Source organism: Acinonyx jubatus, chromosome A1, assembly GCF_027475565.1.
Source record: "Acinonyx jubatus isolate Ajub_Pintada_27869175 chromosome A1, VMU_Ajub_asm_v1.0, whole genome shotgun sequence".
Taxonomy (NCBI): Eukaryota; Metazoa; Chordata; class Mammalia; order Carnivora; family Felidae; genus Acinonyx; species Acinonyx jubatus.
This window is the reverse complement of record NC_069380.1, coordinates 24,875,986-24,894,241: the sequence shown is the minus strand read 5'-3', so window position 1 is coordinate 24,894,241 and position 18,256 is coordinate 24,875,986. Positions and strand designations below refer to the sequence as shown.

Genomic DNA, 18,256 nt, shown 5'->3' with positions numbered 1-18,256 from the left:
TAAAGCAAGGCTTGCTTGTAATCTGGATGTGGAAGATTCCAGTGGGCAGTTACGGTGTCCCTGGATCTGCTGACCCTGGTCCGCTGTTCTTCCCCCCAAACATGGCATAGTAGTGCCATTGGAGCTCTCTGCCTAATAAGAGGCTTAAGAGACACAAGAAGGCTCCCACTAATAGTCTGTAGAGGCAAATGACTGGACAGAATGCGGCCAGGGGGCTGGGCTACCCCTTTCATGAAGCCTGGACATCAACACTGCGGTCTTGGGTTTTGTTCCCAGTTCCTGGCACAGAGGTCCTAAAACCCTGGGAATTTCCCAAGTGGTGCCCGTCTGAGACACATCTGAGTTTATGGTGATGAAGGGACTCTTGGTGGCCCTTAGATGGCCTCAGGATGGACACTGACTGCCAGAGGAATCAACCATGTGCAATCATGTGATTGGAGGGTTGTAACTTTCAGCATCCCTCTACTCCCGGGAAAGGGGAGGGTTGGGATGGACATTTTCAATCACCAAAGGCCAATGATGGAAATTTTCAATCACCAAAGGCCAATGATGGAAATTTTCAATCACCAAAGGCCAATGACTTAATCAACCACTGCCAGGTAATGAATCCTCTATACAAACCCTTAAACGATAGGGTTAGGAGAGCTTCTGGGTTGGTGAACACACGGAGGAGCTGGGAGGGTGATGTCCTCTGCAAGGGTGTGGAAGCTCCGTGTCCTTCTCCCCCCATACCTTGCCCTAAGCATCTGCCATTTGGCTATTCCTGAGCTGTATCTTTTATAATAAAACTAACGGTAAATAAAGTGTTTTCCTGAGTTCTGTTAGCTATCCTGGCAGATTACTGAAGCTGGGGGGCGGGTTGTGGGAACCCCCAATTCATAGCTGGTCAGTCAGAAACACTGGTGGCCTGGGAGTTACAACTGGTGTCTGAAGTGGGGGCTGTCTTGTGGGACTGAGCCCTTCAACTTAGGTGACCCGACACCAACTCCAGGTAGAACGTGTCAGAATTGAATTGAATATAGGACAGCCAGTTGGCCTCAAAGAATTGGAGAATTGGTTGGTGGCAGAAAATATCTCAGGCTACATATCTTCCTTTGGTCTGGAATGAGTTCAGTTTTGCTGTCTTCCTTCTTGAGTGATACAACTCCAAGTAGAAGATGCTACCTTTAGAGAGAGGATAGGGCTCTCGGCCCATCTGGGCACTGGGGAGGTGAATAGGATGACCAAACAGGGGGCTGGCGTTTGGATTATTGTGTGTCACATTCACCTTGATCAGTAAGCTGGACACGACCAGGGTGAGCTCCTTCTGACTGTTAGATGCCTCATTCCCACCTGTGATACTCAGAGAGACCATGAGCCCTGCAAAACACCATATTGTTTTGTGATGTCACCTCTGGAATGTTCTGAGTGTTTTGGTGACCAACTCCTGCACAGGACCTATACCCGGCACCTAACACTGCTATGGCTTTTTACTTGAGGTGGGAGTAATAATCTTAGCAAAGGTAATAGGTTTGGGCGTCTCTGCTCCTAAGACTTTTTGGCGGCCCTTGACCCCAATGTGTCTTAATTTCTTTTTTTTTTTTTTTTTTAAAGCATTTCTTTATTTTTGGGACAGAGAGAGACAGAGCATGAATGGGGGAGGGGCAGAGAGAGAGGGAGACACAGAATCGGAAACAGGCTCCAGGCTCCGAGCCACAGCCCAGAGCCTGACACGGGGCTCGAACTCACGGACCGCGAGATTGTGACCTGGCTGAAGTCGGATGCTTAACCGACTGCACCACCCAGGCGCCCCTTAATTTCTTAAAATCACATCTTATCAGATGCCATCTTCATATGCTTTCAGACTCAGATTTTCATAATGTACATAAGTGACGAGAGGGGCTAAGTGAGTAGAAAGTCTCTTGTTTTTCAGGTGAGCAACTGAGGCTCAGAGGACGGGCTAGGAAGCAGAAATCTTATTTTCTCTTTTCCACAGCACTCAAGGCCAAATTTTACAAGAAAAAGAGATACCAGGACTGAAAGCCTAGAAATTCCCATCAACGTGGTTCTCCCTCAGGTAGGGATATTCACAGAAGGGTGTAACTTAGTTGTAGCCAGAACAACTCACCCCTTTCCAAACTTTGGCAAGATATGTAGGATAAGCAGCATAGTCAAGGCCTCAGATTCAAGCTGCCAACCAGCCGTGTGCCGGGCAGTGGCGGCGGGGAGGGCGGGGGTGGTTGCTTAGCCACTCTGGGTCTTGGGCTTGTCATCCCTCAAATGAGGAAGGCGGGTTTGGCGACCTGGTAAGACCTTCCAGTCATCATAACACTTAAAGTTTCCATGACACTCTGGAATAAGCCCTTCTTCTCAGACTTAGATCTTTTGGGGCTTGCTGTTGTACAACCACCCTGGAATTCTGGGGTCGGGTGGGGTGGGGGCGAACGAGCACTGGGACCTGGAACCAAATTCACACGACCGAATCCGTTAAGCAGAAAAGCTAGGACGCGGGCCAAAAGGTACATGGTGCTTTGGAGATGCCAAGAGAATCGGGGCCTGCCGCATACCAAAGGTAGGGTGGAAGGGGGACTCAGGACGGAGGCCAATGAATGGGTGAAGCGCTGGCAGGCTGGAGAGTCTGAGGTCTCCTTCTGCTAAGCAGCCATTTCCTTGGTGGGGTTCTCCTGACTGGATTGTTTCCACTGCTGCTATGTCACAAAGGGGGCAGCCTTACTTCTTCAGAGTCACCTGAGGGCCTGTTGGAAGATGATGGCGGTGCAACCAGAGGGGCTGAAATGTAGGGTGGAGGAATCCAGTGCAGAGGTAACTACCGGAAAGCTACATACGGGGATGTGTAGGGACAGGATCGATCATCAGTGGGCATCATATCTATCTATCTATCTATCTATCTATCTATCTATCTATATCTATCCAGATATATAGATAGATATATCTATCTAAATAGATAGATGTGGATAGATAGATAGATATAGATATCTATAGATAGCTATAGATATATCTATCTAGATATATATACTATATATAGATATCTATATAGATATGTATAGATATAAATACATAGCTAATATGTATATATACATATAATAACATTTAATGTAGAATTACATATATAATATAAACTATATAATTATATATAGTAAAATTATACATATGTTTTCTAAAGCCGTCTCGGGGCGCCTGGGTGGCTCAGTTGGTTAAGCGTCCGACTTCAGCTCAGGCCATGATCTCACAGTCTGTGAGTTCGAGCCCCGCGTCGGGCTCTGTGCTGACAGCTCAGAGCCTGGAGCCTGCTTCGGATTCTGTGTCTCCCTCTCTCTCTGCCCCTCCCCTGCTCACGCTCTGTCTCTCTCTCTCTCAAAAATAAATAAAAACGTTAAAAAAAATAAAAAAAATAAAGCCATCTCAAGGATTTTCAGAAGAATAGGATTAGAAAGAAAACCTTCAGCATTCTTTCAACAGGTAACAATCTAGGCAAGTATGTTCAGCAGGAGGGAGAAACAGGACACAAAAACATCCCAGCTATTTGTTTTCAAGTTATCCTTATAACTTTATTTTTTTTTTAATTTTTAAAATGTTTATTTTTGAGAGAGAGAGAGAGAGAGAGAGAGAGAATGAGCGGGGGAGAGGCAGAGAGAGAGGGAGACACAGAATCCAAAGCAGAGTCCAGGCTCTGAGCTGTCAGCATAGAGCCTGACGCGGGGCTCGAACTCATGAACTGTGAGATCATGACCTGAGTCGCTTAACCGACTGAGCCACCCAGGAGTCTGTCCTTATAACTTTGTAATGGGCAGCCACTTCATCAGTTTCAGCTCATGAAGCTTAGAATACAAAACTTCGTCCTGGTCATCAGACGGCATGGTTTCCCCGTAGGGTTCCTACGGCTCTTAGGAACTTGTTTTAGGTCTGATTCTATCCACTGAAATGCCACGTAGTTCTGCTGACCACTACTCTCCCCGAGGGTGGGTTTGCTCCTTTGGTTTGTTCACAGCCCACGTAAATCACTCTCTGCATCACTAAGGGACGGGAAGAGGGTGCCAACCTGGGGGTGGGGGCAGGAATAGGATCTGAAATCGGGGTCATGTGACGGAGAGGTTGGAAAAAGTCTTGAATCTACACCTGACGTAACTCTTCCTGCTTAGCTCCCAGAAACAGGCCAGCGTGAAGGAGCAGAGAAGGGGAATAAAACTGGGGGGGGGGGGGGCGGTTTGTGGCTTAAGGAGGCTCAAGCTTGTTCTGGGGCCATATCGACCGAGCGCTGATTCAATCATGTGGCAGGCACTAGGCCGTGCGAGTGTGAGGTATAGATTGTACAGGCGTGGGAGCCGGGAACCGCAGCCGCCCCTTTAGTAATGGCAGAGCTAGAGTTAGGGGCTTTGAGCCCAGGCCAGTGCCCACTGTCACTCCGTCACACGCCAGGCATGTGCCACCAGGCTGGGCCTGGCTGCTTCTCAGCTCCCTGTTTCTTCTCTCGCTCTTAGGAAATAGCGCCTCCTCTCTCTGCATCCCAACTGCTTGTCCTTAGCTTCCTGAGTGTGTCAGCCACAGTGCTGCTTTATTCTGGGATCCGGTCCGTCTTGTTTAGAAGGGAATTGCGACAGTAGCTCTGTGTCTCCAGAAAGTGCCTGGGGCCTCCCAATCGCGTTGGGCATTTGGGCTTCTCAATTACCCGGCAAGTGCCGGTGGTTCACTATTTGTTCTCACCCTCAGGTCTTTTCAGGTTTTAATGATTTCCAGTTTTTCTTCTCACATTAAATATTTGTGTTTTCTGATCTATTTCCCAACAGCGCATTAACTTGCCAGCCATCAATGCTATTTCCTGCCCGAGCCAGCTGACCTGGTTCCCTTTGCACATAACGATTCCATTCTCGAGGGCTTCCTTATTTCCCCAATGAGTGCTAGCAGTGCGTCTCGTGAAGGCATTGTTTATGGCTGGATCATTAACGAAGGGTCTACACCAGACCAGATCGAGCTCCAACAGCACCCTCCAGTGCCCCGTGCAAGCCTCTTATTCCCATTCTCCTTTGTTAGGGCTTGTTCTTCAAGAACAGGGAGCTATGGAATCTGCCCACAATACCCACGTCTCTCCCCATTTGAGTAACTTTTAGGAGGACGATCTCAGGAGATTGCATGTTAAACAATTTGCTGACATTTATTTGATCACCTATGATGGCATCTTTTCCTTATTGCTGTCAACTGTATAATTCTCTCAAAATCGATCACATGGGCCTGGGAATCATCCTCTTACCTGTTAGCATTTATTAAAACCAACGTCGGCCGTATCGGGGTACTAGGCAGCTGAGTTAATTTCACAGTATGATGACACTCGGCCCTTGTCCCTTCGTCTGAAAATTAGCAGCATACCCAGCTCTTCCTTTCGGCATCCTAGGGATCTCAGCCTCACGTACCTGAAAAATACCTCAGATGGCCAATGTTCTTTGCTGTAACCCTCAATAATGCTGGGAAAGTAGGTGTTTAAAAAAACCTGGTCAATAGGTTTTGAGTCTGCTGGGGCATTTGAACGCCTCTTCTGGTCTGTGGTAGCCGTAGATTTCCAGGAGCAGAGAGCACTCTAGAGTACGTCAGCTACACCTGCCTAGTTACTGTCCAGTCCTCCCCAAACGCTTTAGATGGAAGGCCACCAACCTCAGACACTGCACCCTGGAAAGTCCCACTCAGAGAGTCCTGGTCCTTAGAAACTCCATGGATCTCCCCCTTTGTTCCCTGCCCTCCCCCCCCCCCCCCCACCTTCCTATTGGCCATTCTTCCTCCATGTTCTCCATTTGCTGGAGGCCAGTGATCTGACAAAGGCACTCAGTGGTTGGTGATTTCAAGCATTTTCCTTGCAAGACCACTTGCATTGAAAAAAAGGAGACGCTGGGGTTGCCTGGGCAGCTCAGCAGTTTAAGTGTCCAGCTTCGGCTCAGGTCATGATCTCATGGTTTGTGGGTTCGAGCCTTGCATTGGGCTCTGTGCTGACAGCTCAGAGCCTGGAGCCTGCTTCGGATTCTGTGTCTCCCTCGTGCTCTGCCCCTCCCCCACTCTCTCTCTCTCTCTCTGAAAAATAAACACTGAAAAAAATTAAATAAAAAGGAGATGCGGGGGAGAGGGCCAGGTCTGATGCTACGGAGGGATTTCCATTCGCAGGTGGGATTCAGGCTCTGTGAGAGAGATGTCTGTGCCCAGGACCCTTTCTGGACCCCTGGCAGTAAGGCGTCTTAGGTCTCAACTGGGAGCATGGTGCTGCTGAGGGCAGAGTCTCTCGGTTGTCTTCCTCACAAGGTGATGGAAAGGTCTGATGAGCCCCACGGCCAACTGTATTCCCCTTCCCGCATCCATCCTTTCAAGGAGAAGCCACACTTCTCCTCTTTCCCCTTCTGGGTCTGTATCCATACCGGAGGACATTTCCCATAGATTAGGGAAGAGACAGTTTCTCCTTCATGGGAAATGTTGGTCATGGCTGCTCTGGGGACCAGAATCATGCTGCCATAGGCTCTACCTCCCAGACTTAGAAGAACCTTTCAGAGTTCTGAAAGGCCCAGACCTCTCGGCGGACCTCAAGGACATCAAGCGCAGATCAGTTTCGTCCATGATACCCAACTAGTGATACCCCTGGCTGTGGAGACCTACTGAGAAGGGGCTGGCTTCAAACATGGGCTGAGTCGTCCTGGGGTTTTGTTCCTCCTGTGTTTGCTTAGCTCAGACGCTCACTCCTCGGAAAGCCCAAACTTTGGTAAAGAAATACATTCGGCATTTGCTATAGTGCTTTAGGCCAGGAACATTCAAGCCTCACCGGCAGAACGGGCCACCTGTTTGGTCCTTATGACTGCTTGTTTCCCACTTCTTGGCCTTTCACACCAGGAAGCAGGCAGAGCAGTTACGTTTAGGTTCATTTTAGAGGTGACATTCAGAGAAGCTAAGTGACTCTCTCAAGAGCACTCAAAGATGGGACTTTTGAGCCCAAAGCCACTGGGAATTCGGGGCCGCCACCCTCATTGGATTATATGTTCAAGATGGTGACAGGAAAACCAGCATGCTCGCGTGCAGGGGCCAGCCCCCTTTAAGGGCTACACGGATTGACCTGGGGTTTTGCGGAATTCACAGGGGAAAACCCCACTGCTATAGATTGGCCATCGCGCGGTCACAGCTGTGCAGTTTACAAATATGAATCGAAATGAAGATAGGGCTTCACCAAAGACGCTAACTATACAGAGACAAATGAAATCACCACTATGGCAGGCCGAAAGTGACGACAGGTTCATGGGGTTCAATCTGATCGCCTTGTTACTTTTCAGTGCATTTCGGTTGATTAGTTCACCCGCAAGGACTCATTATACCTCCGCTGTAAGGGAAGCGTGCTGTTCTAGTTTCCATGTCTAGGCATGTCAAAAAAAAAGGGGGGGGGGATAGGCCACTGCCCTCAGAGAACTGTAATTTATCTCTCTGGGGCGGGAAATGGGACAGGGCAGAAGAGAAGCTCTGCAAAGTAATGATACCAACACATGCAAAGTAAAACATCTGGGCCCTGTGAACAGCAAGAGTAAGTATGTGGTTTGGAGTCAGATATCCTGTTTTAAACCCTGCCTCTTGCCCCTTGCTGGCTCTGTGATTTTATATAAAACATGATAGTTCTTCTCTGTAAGATATTACACATGAATATGGAAATCAACTAGCATATCCTCACATAATACTCATTCAGTAAGTGCTATTTCCTTTTCCTTGTTCTAGAAATCCTCCGCTAAGGAAATCTAAGCAACTTGTCTTTTTGAATTTGCAGTCATCATCTCGGTCGCTCTCTATAAACAAAGAAAATGTCACACGTTGTCCCTTCATTGCTGAACTCTACAACAAACTCCCTGAAACAGGTCAGATGTCAGTGAGGTTGCTGTGGATGGGGGTACAGGTTGTGCATGGCAACAACAGTTGTGAATGGCACCCTCTAAAGCTGGTCATTGTAGAAACCCAGCGTGGCTCTGAATCGTGTTAGCATCCACATTTTCTGGATATGGAAATGTCGGCACAGAAATGAAACGATTTTGTACAGGTCACGCACCCAGACGGCGTCGAGCCGGGACTCTTTTTGGGTTTTGTGACACCCGGTCCCTTGATCCCCACATCTTACAGCCTGCATTAACGTATGCTCCTCTTTGACTGCCCTCATTTGCACCCAGCGATAGTTGGTACTATTCACTAAATTTTCAAACTGACTGGAAGTTCCTTGGAGGCGGGTGGGGTCTGAGACTAGATGCCCGATTAATGTTAGCTGATTAATCCACATAAATGTGGATGAAGAATTGTTACAAGAACATTCAGAGTAGAAATATATTTAGGGCGAGGTGACCTTGTTTTCATAAGGCCAAGAGGGAGCCTTTCTTTACGGACTAAATCCAGCTAGGTCTGACTGGAATTGGGGAAGAAAGAATTTGTTTGGTCTTAACGTTTTCTCAAAGTTTAATCAGGGTTCTTGGCGTCTCTGAAATGCCTGCATATTTGGTATTTTTCCTCAAATCTTCTCACTTGCAGGGGAAGGTCCTGACTTAATTTAGCCTCATCTTAGTACTATCCATAGGATTGTGAGTTTGATAAAATAGGTATGTTCTTCCAATAGCCATTAAAGTAAATACATGACTATTAAACGTTGTTAAACGTTTTTGTGTTGTATCTAAGACACTAGGCCATGAGGCAACACTGGCCTTGACCTCCTCCTTGATTCTGTCTGGGAATAGGAGGGAAGATACAGGACTCAGTCATGAGAGGAGGATTTGGTTTCCTGGGGAAGGAAGTCATGGGGACCTATTAGTCTATCAACATTTTCTGGATTGGGTGCTGCGGGCGTGTAACAGAGAAGGCACAGGGTCTGCGTGGGAAGCGCTGGCCATTTAAAGGAGGGGACAAGATGTTAAGGTTGGTTGGTAAAAAGGACAGCTGGGGCTATGGCGGTGCCCATTTACAAACATGGATCCATCACTGGGCCAGGGAAAGTTAGACCAAGAGGTGATGTCACTGATCCCCGTTGTACAGATGTGAAAACCAAGGTCAGAGGGTAAGAGGCACCTGATGGCATGCACAGGGATAAGGGCCCAAATATCCAGACTGTTCACAGCTAGGGATCCACCACCTACACATTAAGGTTTTATTTAGTGCATTTCTGCTGAGGGAGCAGTCAGAAGTTCCTGGGGGAGCCCAGGCAGAATAAAGGCAGCTGAATATGATGATTTAATAGCCATCATGGATACTCTGAACAGTGATAAACAGGATAAAGGGCTAGTGATTCCTTTTCAGACATTCGGTTGGATGAAGACGCATATCTCTGAAACCGATCAGAAAATAAAGACAACTGGGGGAATCTGAACCCTGACTCAGTATTTGCTGATATTAAGTGATTAGTGTTAAATGTATTGTATTGTATTGTATTTGAAACATCTATTTATTTTTGAGAGAGAGCAAGAGACAGCACAAGCAGAGGAGGGACAGAGAGAGAAAGAAAGAGAGAGAGAGAATCCCAAGAAGCCTCCTCACTGTCGGTGCAGAGCCCAATGTGGGGCTCGACCTCATGAACCGAGAGATCATGAAGCTGAAATCAGGAGTCAGACGCTTAACCAACTGGGCCACCCAGGCGCCCCCAGTATTAAATTTTAAAGGGATAATAATGGTATTGATGCTTTGTTAAAAAGACGCACAGTCACGTATTTATAGGTAAAATAACAGGATGTCTACACGTTGCTTTAAAATAACTCAGTGGCGGGGTGGGGGTGGTTGTGGACTTGGGTGGACGTACAGATGAAACAAGTGTGGCCTGGCCCTGTGAGGCTGGGGGAGGGGTATGTGGACATTTATCGGGCTCTTCTCTTTTGGTACATGTTTGAAATTTTCCATAATCAGAAGTTAACAGGGGCGCCTGGCTGGCTCCGTCGGTTGAGCGACCAACTTTGGCTCAGGTCATGATCTCACGGTCTGTGGGTTTGAGCCCCGCGTCGGGCTCTGTGCTGACAGCTCAGAGCCTGGAGCCTGCTTTGGATTCTGTGACTCCCTCCCTCTCTCTCTGCCCCTCCCCCGCTCACACTCTGTCTCTCTCTCTCTCTCTCTCTCAAAAAATAAATAAAAAATGGTAAAAAAATTAAAAAAAGAAGTTAACAAAAAAACGATCTTCACCCCCGTAACTACTGCAAGTGCCTTGATAAATCCTTGGCAATTTCCTATGCGTGTGTTTCACACATACACGTTCGGGCAGCCAGGACTGGATTTGTGACCTCGTGGGTAAACCGGCACCGTTCATTTAACTTAGAGTCTTGAGTTTACTCCTCCATCTGTAAAATGGCAATTACGACAACACTTTATTAAGTCAGTGTTGCGAGGGTGAAGTTAATTGGTGGGTAGAATGCTCAGCTCAGGGCCTAACACAAAACTGGAGCTCAGTGTTTGTTTTCTTCTCAAGACTGGGATATACACTGTTGACTACGACCACAATTCCCGTAGTAATGTGTTCTAGAACAGGATCCTGCTGTGATGGAGGCCCCCGTTGGCTGGAGAGGACCTCTCAAGATCCATTCCTTAGTGACTGTGGCCAATCGTCCCAGAAATCTAGGGTCAAGGGACCTTAAACTGACAAGGAAACGGGCCGTACTGCCCACAGTGAAGTTCATTCTGGTCTCAGCTTCGGCCACAAGAACGACTGTGCTTTCCCAATTGGGAAATACGAAAACCATGGAGGCTGGATTTATTTAAAGTAAATAAGGTTCTGATTGCAGAATGTCCCTGCACCCTCACTATCTAGAAGATTAAGCACATCCTTACAAAGTTAATGACATGTGCTTATTGCAAAGTTAATGGCATAGAACTGTGCCTTCTATTTATCTAGCTCTTTGGGTCTTGAAGAATTCCAGCCAACATTATACACCGTGCAAATTATATTTCTCTCTACGCCCGAAGACATAATGCAGATAACCTGACTTGTTTTCTATCTTCTCCATCTGTAAAATTGTGAAAATAGCCTGAGAAATGAGGACTTGATATTTGGAGAGCATTGCAATGTACTTAAGGTGAAGTGCTTTGGGTGTCTTTAGAAGTAGCCATCGTGATTTTTTTTTTTTTTTAATTCATTGCTACAATTGTTACCTCTTCTCCAGGACACATTCCACCTGTTCACCACTTTTTGAATACACCTCAGAATTCTACCATTAGCAAAACCTACTCTTCTCGATAACACCTTACATTTCTGTGGTGCTCAGCAGTTTCAAAAACACGTCTGCAATTGTTATCTCATTCAGTCCTCACAACGGGGTGGTGACCCAAACAGGGCATGTGCTTTTATTTCCACTTTACAGGCACATTTAACTGACTTTATATGTTGGAAGGTGCCTAGGGGGTCAGGGAGTCTGAGTCCTTTTTACTAGTAAAAAATCTGGATCTCAGAGAGGGTGCAAGTGATCTCCAATTTCACACCGCCCATCAGTGACAGAACCAGGATGAGAATCCTTGTGATCCCCAATCTTAGCACGTTGGCCTTTAACCCTGGTGTAACCTCCACCTGGGCAAATGACACGTCCTACCTGTCTCCGAGCTGTCCCGAGTGCCCGCAGCTGGCATCCCTTGAGGGAGCTGGTTAGACATGGAGCTTCCTGGACCATATACCATACTGAGTGCATCAGTCTTACAAGTAGGGAGCTCAGAAATCTGCATTTAAGATACACTCAGACGATTATTCTACACTGGGAAGTGCAATTATCGGACTTAAGCTCTGTGGCTCTGATCCCCTTTGTGATATGATGGTCTTGAGGTGTATGGGCCACCAGCACGAATCGCTCCTTGGGAATTCCTTGGTGTCCCTTGCTGTCTTTGTTACCACATATTGAACTCTCACTGCTCAGTGATGGGTCTGTGATGGTGCCCCTCTCTTCCAGAATTACCATCTGGGCTCTGCTTTGAGCCTAACACTGTGTCAGCAGATGTTAAAGGGCTGGAAGGATAGACTCAGGGTGGCTAAGAGTGGAGGGCGAGCCTCGGTGGGACAAGGGAGAAGGCTCGGCTGCTGGACAGCACCACTGTTTTGGATGTAACGATTTGGGTGTCTGTCGGGGTGATTCATGGTGCCCCTTTGCCCACGCCAATTGTGGGGACATATCTGCAGCTGGGGGCGACTGAGAAGAGCGTGTGTTCCTCCACTAAGGGGACAGAAGTGTGCCAGAGCCCACGGTTAATGGTTTCATACGTTCTCTCTTTTAATCCTAAAAATATCTCTCTGAGGAAAGGCAGTAGATGTAGTTACCCCAACTTGAAAATGTGGAAACTGAAACTGAACTTGCCATATTCTTGTCACTGATCAAATCGTGGGGCTGGGGACCCAAATATCGGGTGGACTTCAAGTGAATGCCCTTCCACCTACACAACATACGTGTGACGGTCATTATTCATGGATTCGCTATTTGTGTATGTGCCCACTCGCTAAAGTTTGTAACCAGCAAATCAATACCTGTGGCGCTTTGGTGGTCATTTACAGACATGTACAGAATAACAAAAAATTAAAGTCACCTGATACACACATTCTAGCTAAGGAAACTTTTTTTTTTTTTTTAAAGTTTTTTTTTAACGTTTATTTATTTTTTTGAGACAGAGACAGAGCATGAATGGGGTGGGGTCAGGGAGAGAGGGAGACACAGAATCCCAAACAGGCTCCAGGCTCTGAGCTGTGGGCACAGAGCCCAATGGGGGGCTCGAACTCACAGACCGTGAGATCATGACCTGAGCCGAAGTCGGAGGCTCAACCGACTGAGCCACCCAGGCGCCCCCCAAGGAGCCTTCTTGTTTCAGCTCTCACACTGTAAAATAGTGTCCTTTTCACAGTTTATTTAGGGCCACATTCTTGACATTTTCGTGCTCTTTTGGGGGGTGGAGGATGATTGCACAGTTCAAATGGCCCTGTAGCACATTGCCCAAGGGCTGTCTAGTGCCCTTTAATGAAAGAAGGTGTGATGTGCCCGACGGAGAGAACATGGGTCAGATAAGCTTTGCTCAGGCATGAGTGACAGCACTGTTGGCTGAAAGTTCAATGTTAACGAGTCAATAGTGCCTACTAAATAAGATGTCTTTCAACAGTAATCCACATAAATACAAGGTTATGTCTCGGTTGGTTGACGAAACTGTGACTAGAGGCGGGCAGGCACCGAACCCTGCATCTCTACCCGGGGCGATGGTCTGGCACCTGCGAATTCAGCGTTCGCGGTCACTTTCCAGACCAGAACGGCTGCAAGTAGGGGGTCGGCTGTATTTCCTTGCGAGGCCTCCGCGAAGCCAAATGCAAACGTGTCCGCCGTGGCCCGGCCGGACTATCAGACGGAGTGTCTCGTGGGGGTAAGCCGGCCTCTTCCCTGGCCAGCAGCCTCGGGCTCGTCCGCTCCTTCACTAACTCTCGGCTTCCCCGCTCTCTCCCGCAGAGGGGCACAGCCGAGCCTTTCCTGAGGCTCCACAACCTGTACCCCAGCCCGCGCTGCGCCAGGCAGGCCGCCCTGCCCAGGCTGAGCCGCAGAGTGACCAGCCAGCACTCCTATCCGCTGAATCGCTTCTCCTCCGTGCCCTTGGACCCCATGGAGCGCCCCACCTCGCAGGCGGACCTCGAGCTGGATTACAACCCTCCGCGAGTGCAGCTCAGCGACGAGATGTTCGTCTTCCAGGACGGGCGCTGGGTGAACGAAAACTGCCGCCTGTACAGAGAACTGTACTTCTCTCCGTCGTCCTCTTTCCACCACAAGCTGCACCACAGGCGGCTCGCCAAGGAGTACCTGCTGCAGGAGGAGAACAAGGCGTTGCGCGAGGAGAACAAGGCGCTGCGCGAGGAGAACAGGACCCTCCGCAAGGAGAACAGGATCCTGCAGGTCTTCTGGGAGGAGCGCAAGGCCACGCTGGGCCGGGAGGAGAGCAGGGCCGCCTCGCCGCTGCTGCACCAGGACAACGCGGCCCTGGAGGTGACAAAGGACGCGGCCTTGCAGATGCACCGCCTCCAGGAGGACAGCAGCTTGCAGCTCCTCAGGGAGGAGAACAGGGCCCTGCGACAGCGGCTGGAGCAGAGGAAGGCCTACTGGGGCCCGGCGGAGGAGAAGGCGGGCCCCGGGGAGGAAAGCACGGCGGTCCCCTCGGCCCACGAGGAGCTCCACGGCCCCGGGCTGCTGCCGGACCAGGGTACAGGCCTCTCCTCCGCTTTCGAGGAGTCCAAGGGGCCTTCGCCCCCCCAGGACGACTCCAAGACCCTCCGCGTCCTGCGCCAGATGGTCAGCAACCTGTCCGGGTCTTCCGGGGACGAGGAGAGCAAGGCCGGCCCCGGCCTGGCTGACGGGAGCCAGTCCCTGGAGCTGCTGAGGGAGATGCACCAGGCGCTGCAGGCCCTGCGGGAGGAGAACCAGAACCTGCAGGTCCTCCGCGAGGAGAACCGGCTGCTGCGGGAGGAGAACAGGGCCCTGCACGTGCTGCGCGAGGAGCACCGCGTCTTCCAGGAGGAGAACAAGGCCCTGTGGGAGAACAAAACGCTGAAGCTGCAGCAGAAGCTGGTCATCGACACGGTGACCGAGGTCACCGCCCGGATGGAGATGCTCATCGAGGAGCTCTACGCCTTCATGCCGGCCAAGAGCAAGGACCCCAAGAAGCCCAGCAGGGTCTGAGGCCCCCCACCCCCCCAGGAGCCCTGGGCACGTGATACCCGGCCAGACAACGTCTCCTGCCTTCCATTCGTCATCCCCGCCTCCCCCCACCAGGTGGCCCTCGCGGAAGAGCAGCGCTATCGTCATCCTCAACTCAGAGAAGCAATAAAAGCATGGGGAGGCCGGCTGGTTAACATCAGCGTGCCGCTCTGGCTTCTTTTTCTTTCTTTTTCCGGCGGTTTTGGGTTCACAGCAGAAGTGAACAGAAGGTACAGAGAGTTCCTGTATACCCCTGCCCACCCCACCCCATGCACGCCCAGCCCCCTCCCCTGCTTATCAACATCCTCCTCCAGGGAGGTGCATCCTTCCAGCTCATGAACGCGCATTAGCACATCGTTATTGCCCGAAGTTCCTGGTTTAGATTGTGGTTCTCCCTCAGGGTTGTATATTCTGTAGGTTTGGACAAATGGGTAATGACATGTATCCATCATTATAGTACCAGAGTATTTTCACTGCCCACCCCCCCCCCCCCATCCTCTCTGCTCTGCGCATTCACCCCTCCCTCCGCACTGCAGGCAACCACTGATCTTTTTACTGTCTCCACGGTTTTACCCTTTCCAGATGTCATAGATTGGAAACCCACAACATGTAGCCTTTTCAGGGTGTCTTCTTTTGTTTAGCAAAGTGCGTGTAAGTTTCCTCTATGCCTTTTCATGCCTTGGTAGCTCATTTCCTTTCTGGGCTGAGTAATGTCGCCTTGTCTGGGGGGACCACCGTTTATTCATTCACCTTGGACATCTTGGTTGCCTCCACGTTTTGGCAGTCATGAATCTGTCTTCTTTTGTCCCTCCCCGCCCAAGTCTCGGCTTTCCTTATTGTGTGTTTTTCACTCCCCCCCCCCCTTTTCCTTCTTTTTTTTCTCCTACTCCTGTCCTCTTTCTCCCGTCTGTCTTTTTCTCTCGTCACCTTCAATTTCTGAAGTTGTGGCAATGGAGGATGGCCTGTGGGAGAAGAGGGCACTCAAGGCGAGGGCTGTTCAACTGCACTGCTATTGACACTGGGGGCTGGTAAGTCGTGGGGGGCTCCCCTGCATGTTGTGGGGGGGGGTTTATCAGCATCCCTGGCCTTTGTCTTCCAGATGCCAGTGACAGTTACCCAATCCCTAGTTGTGACAACCAAGTCTGTCTCCAGGTACTGCCACGCACCCCCTACCCCCAACATTGCTCTAAGTTTCTCAAAGTATATTCTCTGAGGCACTAGTCCTCGACACGCTCTGAGACAATGAGGGCTTCCATGGGGAGAAATGCTGCCACGATCCTCTCCAGCAGATTCATAATCACACTCCAACTTAAAGGATCTGAGAAGTCCTGCAATGAAGAAATCTGCTTAACTTTGGTGAACCCAGAATAGCTCCATTTTACTTGATCTTGAAATCGCTTTTTATGTTACCCTGCTGTTCTCCCAGTTTGGGAAGGGGTGCTCTGTGCCTTCCCCACCTCTAGGCTTACCTCCCTATCCCTGGGTGCCGGCTACTTACTCATAGTTCACACCTCCTAGTTGGATATAACTGGTGGGGCAGGTGGCTACTAGGCTTATGGGAGGGAGCTACAGAGGCTCAAAATTTAGTGTCCTGGGCTTTGACTTCCCGTTTCAAAGTTGGACATAGCGTAGAGCCAAGAGGTTGAAAGGAACCCTCGGGTGACCATAGAGGGAATGGGGCCAAGGTTCCCAGACTCTGCCGTGTGGTATTGGGTATGACTGGACAGTGGGAGTGATTCCAGTCTGCAACAAAGTTGAGGAATCACAGGGGTCCTTGAGGTAAGCTGACTGATTCTCAGTATCATCTCCGTTCGCTAGTAATGGGTCTCTGTGAGGAGGCAGGTGTGAGGGAAAGAAGGAATTTACCCGTTTTGCTCATGGGAAACTGTTAGGACAGATAAGAGTTTGAGACTGGAATATTCCCACACCTAGTCCATCGTTCATGCTAGCTGGATTTCTGAGCCTTGAGTAAGGTCCAGAAGGTGAGGGAAAGGCAGTTGCCAATCACTTTTCATCCCTGTGATTCTCAGTCCCTATGAGGCAGCCATTATGGTTTCTTCTACAGCTATAGAAACTGGAGTGCCAAGGATTTTCCAGAGGCTAGCTGGCTACAAAGGGCCAAACTGGGACTTCCGTACAGACCTAATGACTGCAGATCTCAAACTCCTGTTAAATCACATTGTCGAGTGAACCTGGGCTCCAAAAATTACGTTTAAATATGGCTTCCGTGCTTATAGTTCAGATTTGGGAAGTTGTCGAGTCTTAACCAAAATAGCATCAGAGATTCCAGATGAGGGAGAACAACGATAGGAGTATTTTCTCTTACCATTCAGTGATGACACATCTATCTATTCTGTACCCAGGGGCAGAGGGGCCTGATGGGCACGCGGAGGCTCAGTGATTCATTCCCAGGTTGCCGCCAAAATCTAACAGGAAGTTGTTGCTAATGGGCCTCTGGCCCTTTGCAGTCTTTTTTCTCCATTTGGTAAACGCATCACGCAAGGCATCGTGATATGCCATACTTTGTTTAGGGCAATGTCATAACCCCAGGGTGTAGGGTTTTTGTTTTTGTTTTTTTTTCCCTTCATTTATTTGATGAAACCAAATTGATTTCTGTGATTCTGGACAACTGGAAGACAAAAGGCAGACTCTCCCCACGTTTGTGTTACAAATATTAGCTTGGAATCATCTACACAACAGCAGCTGGGGGCTTCCTTGCAAGCTGAGGGCGCTCAGAGGACTTAATACTATTTAGCAGTGTCAACTTTCTCTGTCAAGCAGAATCTAAATGGGTGAAAAATTAGCAAGACAAACCATAAAATGTCATTTTTATGGAGTGGGGAAGATTTACTTCAAAACAGTGTTTCATTGCATAGTGCGATCTGTCACAGATAAGCTCACATTCCGTGGGAGCTAATTTCTTATAGAACAGTGTGAATTTCATTCTTCAAGGAGCACTTCCTTGAAACATCTCTGCTGCTTTTTCAGCTCTCTGTTGTCCTCAAGTCCCTCACGAATGTAGGAGGCTGTTTTCTCTTTGCAGGGAGGATTTTGGCTGCAAGCCTCTGAGGTTTGCCTTTGGAGAGCCGAGCATCCTCCCTCTCCCATTTGGCCCTTGGCCTAGCTAACTGGCACTCTTGGTTGCTGGGGTCAACTGAACCCACCTGCTGAATTGGCTGAATCCTGCCCATAGCCCTGTGTAGTGCCCAGTAGTGAGACATCAGGTCGAATAGAGAAGAACATCCACAGCCTAAAACAACTAGCTAGTTCATGGAAACTGTAGTTGCCCAGAATTAATTCAGGGAAGGGATTCCAGTCGGAAAATCACCTAGGCGAGGACAGTGGTTGTGAGCTTACCAGAGAGTGCCAACAAGAGGGACCAGAATCAAAACAACTCGGAAGAAAATCTTGTTGGCTTTGGTACGCTCAGATTCTGTTCTTGAACTCTTCCCTTTGCTAAGGACTTTTCGCGAAACGGGGTGACCTCGGTCTTCATGTGGCAAATGCTTGCCGTGGTCCTGTGTGACACTGGGCAGCCTGGGAAGTGGCTGGCACGAGGGCAAGGTGTCTGATGGAGGAAGGTGGAGACCCTA

At 49.2% G+C, this 18,256-nt stretch overlaps 1 protein-coding gene across 10 annotated transcripts in view; it reads left to right on the top strand.

The window, feature by feature from the left end:
* The first annotated feature begins 1,214 nt into the window (after positions 1-1,214).
* CBY2 (chibby family member 2) overlaps positions 1,215-18,256 on the top strand; it is a 151,454-nt gene continuing 134,412 nt past the window's right edge. For 2 of the 10 annotated variants that reach the window (XR_008295542.1, XR_008295544.1), the window contains exons 1-2: positions 1,216-1,502; positions 1,976-2,056. Coding sequence is in view for 6 of the 10 variants with exons in the window: in XM_053215717.1 (XP_053071692.1) it covers positions 2,746-2,802; positions 13,428-14,645 (1,275 nt within the window). In the remaining 4 variants the exon portion in view is untranslated. Of the gene's footprint in view, positions 1,503-1,975; positions 2,057-2,687; positions 2,803-7,725; positions 7,863-13,427; positions 14,894-15,484; positions 15,692-18,256 lie in introns of those variants that run through there. The other 8 variants (XM_027064867.2, XM_053215741.1, XM_053215731.1 and 5 more) reach the window with 8 other exon arrangements.